The 13,299-nt window shown below is 41.7% G+C and overlaps 1 protein-coding gene across 1 annotated transcript in view; it reads left to right on the top strand.

Moving 5' to 3' along the window:
* Cdc123 (cell division cycle 123) overlaps window positions 1-13,299 on the top strand; it is a 44,249-nt gene that overhangs the window by 5,314 nt on the left and 25,636 nt on the right. The window contains exons 3-6 of the mRNA XM_055593753.1: window positions 1,553-1,610; window positions 2,138-2,170; window positions 9,471-9,566; window positions 11,364-11,470. Of these exons, the coding sequence (XP_055449728.1) occupies window positions 1,553-1,610; window positions 2,138-2,170; window positions 9,471-9,566; window positions 11,364-11,470 (294 nt within the window). The remainder of the gene's footprint in view (window positions 1-1,552; window positions 1,611-2,137; window positions 2,171-9,470; window positions 9,567-11,363; window positions 11,471-13,299) is intronic.

Below are 13,299 nucleotides of genomic sequence, written 5' to 3'. Positions count from 1 at the left end.
TTTTTTTTTTTTTTTTTTTTTTTTTTTTTTTTTTTTTTTTTTTTTTGGTAAATGGCCTTGGGATTGTCTGTTCTATATTTTATATTGCATGATAATCATCTTGATCCTTTATCTATTGTGGTGTAACATAGCACCTCAGACTTAGCTTAAACCACGACCCATTTTGTTTGTCATTGGTTTCCTGGCGGTGTCTCTCACATTGCTGCACATCTTGCCAGCAGAATCACTGCCAACTTTTGTTCTTGGCCATCTTTCCAAGAGTTTTACATAGCAAGCAGCTTCAGGAGAGATATCTCCCTCCAGAATAAAGCAGGTTAGATATGTTCCCTGGGATAACGCATGGAGCAGGCTCTTGGATTCCTTTGTAAAAGATGAAACTCCTTAAGAGGAAGTACCTCAGTTAGTTGTCTGCAAACCTGGGCCCCTCTGTGTTGCCCTTGTAATACTTGAGGGCCAAGAGGAAGCTGATTCAAAGATGGAGTTCCTGCTTTGTGCTGTCTGCAACAACGCCCTTTCTGAGTCAGGAATCTCGGATATCTGCTAGTGTCCAGCAGGCTGTGGGAGGTGCCTTTGTTAGCGTGTACATATGGTGAAAATCCCATCTTCATTCTTGGCCCTCAGCAAGTCTTCTATTGGCCTTGCAAAAGTCACGTAGCTGTAGTCATTTGGTGACCAGACTGAGGTGGGGCATCAATAGGATGAGCTCTACTCATGCCTGACAGTTTAATGCTATCACTTGGGTCTCCTGATCCTCAGTAAGGATAACAGCCCTAGCTTTTCTACAGAGCAGTGAAAACATTGCAGAAGGGTGTGAAGAAAGCTGTAAGGACTTTTGGTGGCCCAGTACAGAATCAGGTGGTATTGCTTAGGATAAATCCTATGGGTCAGAATGAGTCTTGAAGTGAGTCTAAATTAATGAGAGGGATGGGGAAATAAATTCTGGAATGTGGTGGGAGGACAGGTAGAATTGCCCTACAGAGAAATACATGGGACGTTTGCAGGCTTGCCTGCCGGCCTCCTTTCCTGTCTCCATCCCTTCTTTCACCTGCTTCCTTGTGTAATCCAGCATAGATCTAGAGTAACCTTGACACCATGGCACATCCTAAGTTTTCCTTGTACAAAGAAAAGGTCTTGGTTTGCCTCTCGGTGCTGTTCCATTAGCTTTGTAGATAGCTCTTCCTGTCTCTCCATTTGCCCTCATCTTGTCCGATCTTTCCTGACTTTGCTGCCACTTTCTCAAATATTTTGGACAAAGTTATACATGATTCTTATACTATTAGTAGAGATGGAATTTGGGGTTTTCTTCCTGTTTTTGAGTATTTTTAAGCAGGCAGAATGTTTTTATTCTGCAACCTCTTCTTGGCAATATACTGTTATTAACTTTATATATTTATTAGCGTCTGTCTCAAAAAGTAAACATTTCTTTATATTACGCTTCATAAAGCTATCTGTATTGTATTTATTTATTTTTATAAATTTAATACATTTGAAAATAGGACTTCATGATACCAAACTATTTTTCTCACTTAATTTTTGCTTTATGGTTTCTTAGGGAAGATCCGCCAACATACTCCCAGCCAGACAGTGATAATGAAGCAGAGGAAACACAGGTCAGTAGAGAATCGTCTGCTTGGTATCTCTTCTCGTTTAAACACTCTCAGAAATGCTTTCAACACATCTTACCTTATGTTTTATTACAACAAGGCTTACTTTGACATAGATATGTCAATACACACACACACACACGTGTGTGGTATATGAGTTTATGCACACCTGTGTTTGTGCCCTATGCATATGCATGCAGAGGCCAGTTGAGACGTTCTCTTGCTCACCCTGGAGCTCACTGTTTCTCAGCTAGGCTAGCACTGGCCAGCAAGCCCAGGGATACCCTCAACCCCACTCCAGCACCGGGGTTGCAGGCATGCACAGCCACTTCTAGCCTTTAATGTGGGTAGTGAGGATTAGAACTCAGGTTCTTAAGCTTGAGTAGCAAGTGCTTTTACCTATTGAGCCACCTCCTCATTCACTGTGTTCAGGGAAAGATGTCTCCTGTGTGTCATTTTTCGGTAGCACACTGCCTTTGTTATCTTAATACAATATTTAAATGGAATGTTTTCTTTCTGTCTTGTCCATGCAGTGGTCGGATGATGAGAGCACAGCAACACTTACGGTAAGAGCAGAGCCGCACCAGTGTGGGGCAGCCTCACACTGTCACACAAGAGTGAGCCTCAAGGCTTAAGTGCCTATTTCTAGGTTTGATGTGCTTGTCTTGGGGTAACTTGCTGTCTATGGGTTATCACTATTTGTAAAAGTAACAAGTCATTTTTTTGTCAGGCAAGCCCTCTTTCCCCCTCTGCTTACAAAAGAAATATCAAAAGTACATATTTGATGCTCTACTCATTTCTGTTAGACTCTGAAAGATGGAATCAAATCAGATATTAACCCTGAGGTTCCCAGATGAGTGGGAATTAAAATGAAAAATCAGTATTTACTTATTCAAGGATATTTAAATGGCATAAAGTTATTCCTTTCAAGTGAGACTAAAATACTACTCAAAGGTACTTCTATTTGTTTTGATTTGAAGAGAGATAATTTCAAGGCTACACGAAAAAATGTGGAGCTGTGTAAAAGTGGTGTTATTTCCGTAGGTCACCATGCCAACAATGCAGAGGTATATCACTCTTATATATGGAGTCCTGGTGAGTTCTGTGTGGTTCTGTCATAGGTGCCCTCGGGGGATGATGGATATTTGATTTCCACTGTCGAGGGCTTGTGAACCAGGGAGACGGATGGCTTAAAGCAGAGAGAACACTTAACTGAGGGCATCCAGAAATGCGTAGATGGGAAGCAAGATGTGGCTAAGGACTTTTAAAATATATTTTTATAAGTTCCTCCAGAACTGCATATCTACATGCAGGGTATTCTGATCCTATTCATACCCACCACTCCCACTAACGTCTCAGACCCCTCCCATCCCCACTCACAACTTTATGTCCTCTCTTTTTGGTTAATTACCCACGTTGTACTGTATATATACTCATGGGTTAGGACCATGCGTTCATTGACACATTTGACCTGCATCTTAAAGAGAATAAGGTGGTTAGTAGATGAGCTTACAATCACAGAATATTGGTGACTAGATATGTATGTAACGTAGTCTGTTCCTGCTGCTGTAACCCAGTGTACTAGATTATTTATTTGTGATAGTTATTGTGCGTATGCAGGTGCGCATGCATACATGTCCATGTCCACACGCATGTGGAATCCAGAGGACAACTTGACTGTCATTGTTAAGAACACCGTCCACCTCCTTTGAGACAGAGTCTGGCACTGGCCAGAAGCTTGCCAAAGAAACCCCAGATTTCTTCCTGTTCCCACCTGCCTAGCTGGGGGATTATAAGTATGCTCTGTAAGGTGGGCCTTGAGTTTTATGTCACAGTCTTAGACTGTGTAATTTAGAAATAATAGAAATTTATCCCTAGGAAATAAAAGAGCAAGGTATACATAGTGTCTGGAAAGAAGTTATCCTTGCTTCAAGGTGGCACCTTATTTCTGTATGAGACCATGCTAAAGGAGACAGGAGAGCTGAAGAGCTCTCCGATGTCTTTTATAAAGCTATTAATTTTGTTCATGAAGCCCCTCATGACCTAACTTCCTTAAGGTCACACTGTGTTTTGGATTAAAGTTTGTGTTAATATCAGAACAGTGGGAACTAGAGAGAAAGTTCAGTGGGTAGAAATGCTTACACCACTAACACAGAATTCCTAGGTTCAGTTCCCAGCACATCTATCAGTTGGCTTAGAACCACCTATAACTCCATCTCCCGATTTCATGCTCTCTGGCTTCTTCCCTCTGGGCACCTATACACAAACAGTACATAAACTCATACACTGGACAAATAAATAAATATATAAATAAATAAGATTTAAAACCATAACTGTCTTTCTGTCCATTTCTCTCTCTCTCTCTCTCTCTCTCTCTGTGTGTGTGTGTGTGTGTGTGTATGTGTTTTCCATACTCTTGCACACTGAGAAGGTGCAGAATCAGTGATGTTTGTCATGGTAGCAGGGAGCATACTTAATGCCTTTATGTTGGCTTATGAGTATAATTCTTCACTAAACTAAAACCTCTTAGAGAAACCCAAGACTGAGGTTGGGAAAGTTAAATGTCTTGCTGGGGCAGAAACTAAAGAAATGGAAAAGAATGATGGGAACATGACAGATCCCAGAAACCATCTCTCTCTCTGCTCTTTAAAAATACCAGGATCGGGGCTGTAGAGATGGCCCAGTGGTTAAGAGCACTGGCTATTCTTCTAGAGAACCCTGGTTTCAAATCCCAGCACCCAGATGGCCATCTGTAACTCTAGTTCCAGGGAATCCAGCACCGTCACATAGACACACATGCAGGCGAAACACCAATGCATGTAAAATAAAAAAATAAATACATCTTTTTAAAAAGGGGTCGCGGGAGGACTGGAGCGATGGCTGAAATTAAGAGTGTTGTCTGCTCTTCCAGAGGTCCTGAATTCAATTCCCAGCAACTACAGGGTGGCTCCCAGCCATTTCTATAGTGAAGTCTGGTGCCCTCTTCTGGTGTGCAGGTGTACATGCAGACAGAATATTATATCATTATAAATGACTAAATCTTAAAAAAATCAGGGTCAGCTTGGTGCAGTGATGCACACCTGTAATCCCCCCCCCCAAAAAAAAAGGGAAAAATTATATCAAGGTCATGAACAATAAGTACTGTAGAGAGAGAAACTGTTGGAGATTATAGGATATTCATGAAACATGACACCTGTGGCTGTTTCTGGACTGGGTTCTAGATAAGGAAAAAGGTTCTGACTTTTCTTTTGCTGTAATAGATTCTGTTAGGACAGTGAGCATGCTTCAATATGACCTAGAGATTAGGCAGTGGTGTTTTATTTCTGTAAGACTCTTGATTGCGATCATTTTACTCCTATAAAAGAATGCTTAAACAGCTCTTTAGGAAATGTATATTCATATTTAGGGGTAAAGGGACTTAGTGATTGCCATGTGGTCTAAAAAAGCATGGGAAAAGAATTCATTACATGATGTAAATATAAGTACATAGATATGCATAGAGAATAGGGTTCTCTATGACAAAGCAAGTGGGGCGAAAGGGGGAGAGAATGTGTCTAAATAGTATGTAAACATTCTTGCCAATCTTACAGTTCTGGAACTCTGACATTATTTTAAAATAAAGGGTAATGAATATTTAAGTAATTAGTTCTCCAGGTAGAAGTAAGTGGAGATGGGCAACAGGAACACTCGTGGATGAAGAAGTCTTAAGTTGAGGAGACACTGAAGCCTGGGGAAGGAAACTGAAGGAAAACATTCTTAGTATAAGTGAAAAGGCATCAGATAAGGAACACCCCTCTCTAAAGAGGGGGAGAGGGAGGGATGGGGAGTGGAAGGAGAAGGTGGGGGGAGAGAGAGAGAGAATGAATGAGTCACATGCATATAATAATCCCAGGGGCCAAGGTGTGAGGATTGCAATCTGGAGGCCATGTTCAGCTAAAAACCTAGGCCTCATCTGAAAAACAGAGGGAAATAATAACCAATATTTCAGAAGCACCTTGGTGAATTTGTAATTTGGAAATATAGCTTAAAGACAGGGCAATTTGGATTTGTCCCTCACCCAAATCAACTCATTAAAGGTGTGCATAGGGACTGGAGAGATGTCTCAGCAGTCAAGAGTACTCCCTGCATTTCTAGAGGACACAGGTTTGGTTCCTAGGACCCACATGGCAGCTTATAGCCATCTGTATCTCCAGTTCCAGGCCATCTGGGGCCACCTTCTAACCTTTGAGGCACCAGACTTGCACACAATTCAGTATATACATACATGCAGACAAAACACTCACACATAAAACAGACAATAACATCTTAAAAAATAAAAATTCCTAGCAAGTGACAGTATTATGTACAATTCTTAGAATCCCATATTTATGGACAAGTATGCATACTATAGAGTTAAAGTCATGAATTCTGAAGAATATACACCAGTTTTGTAATGATGGTCAGGGTCTTTATTTCTGTCAGTAATATTTTTTTTCTTTTGAGAAATACACAGTAATACCTTCCTGTGGTGGCACACACTTTTAATCCCAGTTATTAGGAGCCATAGGCAAGTGGATCTCTGAATTTGAGGGTAGAGTGAGTTCCAGGACAGCCAGGGCTACACAGAGAAACCCTGTCTCAAAAAAAAAAAAAAAAAAAAAATCTAAAAAAGAAGAAGGAAGAGGAGGAGGAAAAAGAAAAGAATCTATAGATAAACACAGCTAAGCAATTAATTTAGCTTTGTTTGACTGGGCAGAAAGTAAAGTCAAACAAACAAGAACAAATAAAGGTGTGAGTTAAATATGCCATTTAGGAATGAGTAAATATAGCTTTTGGATATATTTTGTGGCTTTTAAAAAATGTTTATTCTCTTATGTATTACATCCCGACTACAGTGTCCCTCTTCCCACCATTTTATGGTCTTAAAACAATTAAGACTATAAAAAGAAAGACAAGAAGAGGAAAGGGGTGGGGGAGAAGCCTACCCTTCCTGAATGAATGTAGTACAAGATTGAGGTTAGAAAGGCAGCTGATGAGATCTCAGAAAGTCTCCGTATATCAAATGAAAGTGTGGAGTTTTTAAAGATTTTACTTTTGACTCCTGGAGGAACTAAACAGGTATTAAAACTGTCCAAAAAGAATGTAAAGAAAAGACAGTGATAGTATTGACTATGTAACCTTCTGGGATGGGAGAGATGACAGCTGGATCCCTTTCAACAGGATACCATAGGACTTCATTCTCACCATTACGAGTTGCTACATTTACCAAACTGTTCATAGTTCAGACGTAATGGGGGAAAAATCGCATAATGGTAGGCTATATGTCTGTAATTTAATTGTCTAAAACTGTCTATAATTTAAGTTGTTCTGTAGGAGTCATGGTTTACTATTTCATAAGTCTGAATGATTTTGAGGATTTGAGAGAAACAGTCACATCTTAATGTAATAAAAAGATCTGGGTGTAGTAGTGCATGGCAGTGATCCTAGCACTATGGAGGGAGACGGGGCGGTCAAGAGTTCAAGGCCAGTTTGGCTGCAGAGTGAGTTCGAGGCCAGCCTGGGCTACATGAGAACCTGTCTCAAAAAACAAAGCAAAAGAAAACACATCAAAAAAAAAAAAAATTCACAGGGCTTTTGCATATGCCTACTGTGCACACAGTCCTGGAGTCGGCCCTTAGCGCTGCCAAGCCACAGCCAAACGTGTGAACTACAGCAGGCCCCTGCAGGGCTTCGTGGAGTAGGGACATGCAGTTACTTTGTCTTTGTAGTTGTATCTCTTAAAGTTATTTTAGATTTTATGTGTATGGGTGTTTTGCCTGCATGTATCTCTATGCATCATGTTTGTGCCTGTTACCAGAGGAAGCCAGGAGAGGGCATAGGATCTCCTGGAACTGGAGTTACACAGAGTGCTGTTTGGGTTCTGGGAACTGAACCCAGGTCCTCTGAAGAGCCCACCAGTCCTCTCATAACTATTGAGCCACCTCTGCTGCCCCAGCTGTCTTTTGGAGACCTCTGTGGTGCAGATCTTAGCTAAGTGGCTTTACTGATGGCTCCAGGACAGCCAGATCAGCAGCGGCTGGTGATTATGAGGAAGGAATTTGCATTACCCAAATCATACATCCTTCTGGTGGGAGAGGCAGGTGGAGAACCCAGGACTTCAAATTCAGTTGTTCATTGAGCAGCCCGTGTCTAAGCTAAGTGGTAGTCTGGTGGAAGAGAGATAAGAGGCAGTCTGTCAGATAATGAAAGAGCTTGTTAACTGGCCTCCGACTGTCTCGCTTACAGGTAGCCCTTTCTAGAGCTGAGGGTGTATCTGGGTGTCACAGTGTTGCCTGGCATGCATAGGCCAGGATGAAGTCAGCCTGCAAATCAATGAGTTGTTTCTAATTGGAAGATTTTTTTTTTTTTTTAAAGAACTAACTTTTTTGCCTTTTAAAAAATTGTTTTGGCCCTTTTAAAAAATAGACAGTTTTTTCCCTCTCTTCACTGGGCTAGATCTTGAGAGTCCACAGGAGCCCTCTGGGTTTTGTCCTGTGTAGGTAATTTTAGACCTCAGAATAATTTTCTGCTGTGGAGTTTGATTAGGTTTTTTCAGGACCTGCAGTTGCCCACTAGGGGGCAGCAACCTCCTGGGGCTGAGGCAGTCGGGGAGTGCCGGGAAGAGTTTGTTGATGTCCTTGTGTTCTTGCTCCCCAGAAAGTCTCATTTCCAGTCCCCTTGATATTTACCTGAAGCCTAAAGCAGTGTCTGTTGGTAATCAGACATAGCTTCCTGCTGAACAGCGTTATTTCTGTTACTTCCCGGTTGAAGCAAACACTGGACTGAGTTACTTTTTATTTGAAAATGTCTGTTTCTAATTCAACCAAGAAGAAAAGGACATTTTAACTTACCCAGATAGAAGTTTCCATTTTTGTTTGTATTAAAAATTACCTGTAAACAGTAGTGTTTAGGTATAATTTATCACGTGTATGTTTCATTTTCACTGAACCTTTCCTTTAGATGGCCCTTTAAGTGTGGGGTATTATTTCTACGAACTAGAGTGGATGTACAGACAATTTTCCACCCTCATTGCATCTCTCGAAAAATACTAGCTCTCACTAGTCAGTGTGTGTGTGTGTGTGTGTGTGTGTGTGTGTGTGTGTGTGCGCGCACGTGCAGGTGTGTGTCTGTGCCACGTTCTCTGAGGCCAGAGGAAGACACTGGGTGTCGTCCCTGCTGCTTTTTATCTCATTCCTTGAAATAGGGTTTCAGCAAACTTGAGCTTGCCATTTCAGTTGGGCTGGCTGACCAGTGAGCTCTTGCAGCCTGATTGTCTCTGCCCTCCCAGTGTTGGGGTGACAGGCATGGGAGCCATGTCTGGCTTTGGTACTTGGGTCTTTATGCTTGTTGTGCAGAGCACACTTGCCTGCTGCCCTACCCCAGTCCCTCAGCCCCTTTAGAGAGAGTCTCATGGAGCTCTGATTGGCCTTGAATTTGCTATATAGGCAAGGATAGTCTTGAGTTTTTAATTCCTGCCAGTATTTGCCAAACGGTGGGATTCCAGGGCATGTGCCATCACGCTTGGCTTTAGATTCAGGCCTTATGTTCAGAAAAAACCATGGATCTGTCCTTGTGTGCCATGTACTTGGTGACATCTGTGTTTTCAAAGATGTGAGTTTTGATCGTTTTGGAAAGGACCATTTAAGAAATTGGTTATTTTATTTCTCTTTCTGCTAAATATTATTTTTTGCTGATTTTATTTAACTGAGTGAAGGAACAAGAACAATAATTTATATTCTAAATAATTCTGTTTTTACCATTCTAACTACAACATTGAGATATTGATCCTGTTTTCTGTGATCCTCTAATGATGTTGACTTGCTCATGACTTGTTTTCTGTCTCTATAGGCACCAGAGTTTCCTGAGTTCAACACTCAAGTCCAGGAAGCTATCAATTTGCTGGGGGGTAGTGTCTTCCCTAAGCTGAACTGGAGTGCCCCAAGGGTAGGAACACATAGGACATCTCATTATTTGAATAATTGTTTGTTTTGTTCTTTATTTCATTTTATATCCCCATGGAGGATCTCGTTTTATCCCTAATTTCAGGAATTGAGTTTATTGTATTCTTTTGATTTTGTACTTTGTATGAAATACTATGTACTCTGCCGAAAGACAGTTTGACCTGCGTCTTGTCAGTCGTAGTACAATTCTGGGTCTGTTGATAGTCTGCATTTTAAAACTTAACTGACTTAGTTGAGCAAAATTTTCTCTGTTGAAAAGTACTAATAAATATACCAGGGAGAGAGCTCAGTGGGTAAAGTACCTGCCCCATAGCCTGGTGGGCTGAGTTTACTCTCAGGACCCACATGGCAAGAGGGAGCCGACTCTTGAAAGTTGTTTCTAGCCTTTGCATCAGTGTCCACAGAGATGCACACACGAGCTGGTGCATACTGGTGGCAAGTGTAGGGATTCACTTTTGGGTGCCTTGTTTCTCAAAAGCAGTGTTCCCGGTGACTCTCCTTGTGTAAACACGGTGTACTCACCTGGTGTAGACCGCTATGGTCACTAACATTTTCCTTCCTCTTGCCTTTTTTTTTTTTTTTTTTTACCTTCCTTGGAGTTGTTACTGCATTCTGTTTTTACACAGCTGTGTGGTTTGCTCTGTACATACTGATGTTTCAGTGGAATTAATATGCTATTGGGTGTACTTATTTTAACCAGAAGCTTATTGCTTTTTAGTTTCTCAGTCAGCTTTTTATTTCTATATGAATAATGTTTTAAATGTTCTTTCTTTTCCGCTGAGGAGTATTTTTGGTTGCCTTGCTCGTTGGTTTATTGAGTGACTTACGTGCACCAGTGCTTTCTTCCATGCACACTTTCTTCCAGAGATGCGTGGATAGTGTTGGTAACTACTGGAGTTTCTCTGTGTTTGACCCTGTGCCTGGCCTGTCCAGGAAAGGGTGACTTGACCACACTGCACTGAGCCTTGTGTCTTTATGTGCGCACCCGGTGCAGCCACTGTCTTCCTTTCTCATCAGATAGACAGGGTCTTCACTGTCCCGAACCTCTAAATTCAGGTGTTTGTCTGTCGGTCTCTCCAAACAGGAAGGATGCAAAGGTCTGCTTTTATTTTGGAGAGTAGCTGTTTCTTTACCACTTGAATCTTTTAGCTGATGTGTGTGACTAATTAAACTCTCCTTCCACCTCTTTTTTTTTTTTTTTTGGTGGGGTGGGGGGGTGGGGTTTGTTTTTTTTTTTTTTTTTTTTTTTGAGACTGGCTTTCTCTGTGTAGCCTTGGCTGTCCTGGACCAGGCTGTCCTTGAACTCACAGAGATCCCCTTGCACTATCAGATCAGGCATCCATTATAACCGCCCAGCCTTCCTCCTTTCCTCTTAATGTGAAAAACGTTGGAAAGTATTTGGCTCTGGGTTGAAATGTGTGGGCCCTCCCGCCTCAGGGTACATAACTGCACTTCTTTTTTAAAAATTACACTTGTTTTGTGGGTGTACTTGTGCATGCATGCTTGGCGGTCAGAGCACAATTCATGGGAGTTGGTTCTCTTCTCCTGAGTGTGGCCAGGGCTTGAACCCAGGTGGGCAACGTTGGTGCAGAGTGCCTATGCCTGCTGAACCATCTTGGTCCTCAGTGTGCACAACTGAGTGTCTGGCGTGCAGTGGTCATGCTCTTTTTGTTGAGGTGTCATTTGACATCTGACAGGTCTACTAAAGTTTGCTGGCTTTTGTTTGTGTGGCTGTGCTGTGCTCATGGGCTGGCTTTACTCACACATGTTTATTGTTTAGGACGCATACTGGATAGCCATGAACAGCTCTCTGAAGTGTAAAACCCTCAGTGACATCTTCCTGCTGTTCAAGAGTTCTGATTTCATCACCCGAGACTTCACACAGCCGTAAGTGTCTCAGTAGCTTCCCCTCGGCAAACCTCTGCTCTCTTCAGTGCTCCGCTGTAACAGCGCTGCATCATGAGCTACGGCATGGCCCTCAGGTGATAGGAAAGTAACCTTTTTCTTTCTTGTACAGCAAATGCCGAATAGTGGATATGTCTGCTTTATATACTAAACATTTTCCTGTTATAAAATTCAAATATGCTTATTAATAGAAAAACAAAATTAGTAACTACTGACAAGGAAAACGATGGTGAGCTCATTGCTTAAGCAGCTGTATATACATCCAGGTTTCTTTTGATTCATAGAACTAACGTAAACATTCCTGTTTCTGCCTATGTAAGGACTGTTTAAATTTTTCATATATTTTATTTTATTTTTGTGCATGTGTACGTACATACAAGTGTCACAGAGCACATGTGGAGATTAGAGGACAGCTTACAGGAATTGGTTCTCTCTGCACACGCTATGGATCGCAGGAGTCAAACTCAGTTGTCAGACTTGGTAGCAAGTGCCTTTGCCTCCTGAGCCATCTTGCCAGCCCACCTGCCCCATCTGTTAAACTTAGGACCTTTTTGTTTGTTTGTTTTATGTGTATGGTATTTTGCCTGCCTGTATATGTCTGTGGCCACATGCATGTCTGGTGCTTTCAGAGGCTAGAAGAAGGCGTCAGATCGCCTGGAACTGAAATTGTAGATCTTATATGCTGCTGTGTGGGTGCTGGGAATTGAACCTGAGTCCTCTGGAAATGCAGCCCAACTCTCTAGCCCCACTTAAAGAGTGGGATCCAGTTGTTCTTATTTCTGTAAGTTGTCTTCACAGTGTATAGTGACATCTTTTTGTATTTTTACATTCATCATTATTTTATATGACCTTGATGGTTTGCCAGTGGATTCTGGGAGCATAATATATTTGAGTAATCTTCTTTTCTTCTAGAAAGCTCTGTAGTAAAAATCCTTAAAGTAAATTTAAGGATGGATTTTTTTTTTTTTTTTTAATAGAGTTATGGGCTGGAGAGATGGCTCAGAGGTTAAGAGCACTGGCTGCTCTTACAGAGGTCAGGACTTCAATTCCCAGCAACCACATAATGGCTCACAACCATCTATAATGAGATCTGGTGCCCTCTTCTGGCGTGTAGGTGTACATGCAGACAGAACATTGTATAAATAATAAGTAAATCTTTAAAAAAAATAGAATTACTGTCTCCTCTTGATGGTCACTGTGTGGGTGAAGAACTCAGGCTGCTGCTGGTTATAACTGCTAAGCATGTGTGCTCCCCATAGTTCCACCCTCCCATCACCAGACAAACAGGGTTCTACGCAGCCCTTCCTGCTCATCTTCTGAGCACCAGTTGTCTCAGTTAAACTAGTCTGTAAGTCAGCTTACAGCTGCAAAAATACAGTGTTTGCTTGAGCACGCGCACCCCTTTTTTCTATCCGTGCAGTTGGGTTTGTTCTGCTAGTTCACTCTGCTTCAGCCTTGGCTCCTAATTTGAAGGAGATCCTGGCATGACTAGGCAGGTGCACTGTCGGACAGTGACATATCAGCTCTGGTCTACCTGGCTTCTGTATATGGGATTATAGTGTTGATAAGAGGAAACGATGCTTTTAGCCATCAGTGAGTGTGCTTATATGCCAGGTTTATTATAAAAAGAATTTAGGGTGTGGTTCAGCTGTTGAGTATGTGATTAACATGCATGAGCCTTGCATTCAGTCCCTAGCATCATTTTAAAAGCATATAGAGGCAAGAAGGTTAACCAGGCATTTCTGTAGCTGCTCATTTCTGGCTTTATAGAAATGAACAAACTTAACAACAACAAAAGTACCCCAAACACG

The sequence above is a fragment of the Psammomys obesus genome, unplaced genomic scaffold (assembly GCF_907164565.1).
Source record: "Psammomys obesus unplaced genomic scaffold, mPsaObe1.curated_primary_1811, whole genome shotgun sequence".
Lineage (NCBI taxonomy): Eukaryota > Metazoa > Chordata > Mammalia > Rodentia > Muridae > Psammomys > Psammomys obesus.
The sequence above is the reverse complement of the archived record's forward strand: the minus strand, read 5'-3'. Positions and strand labels throughout refer to the sequence as shown.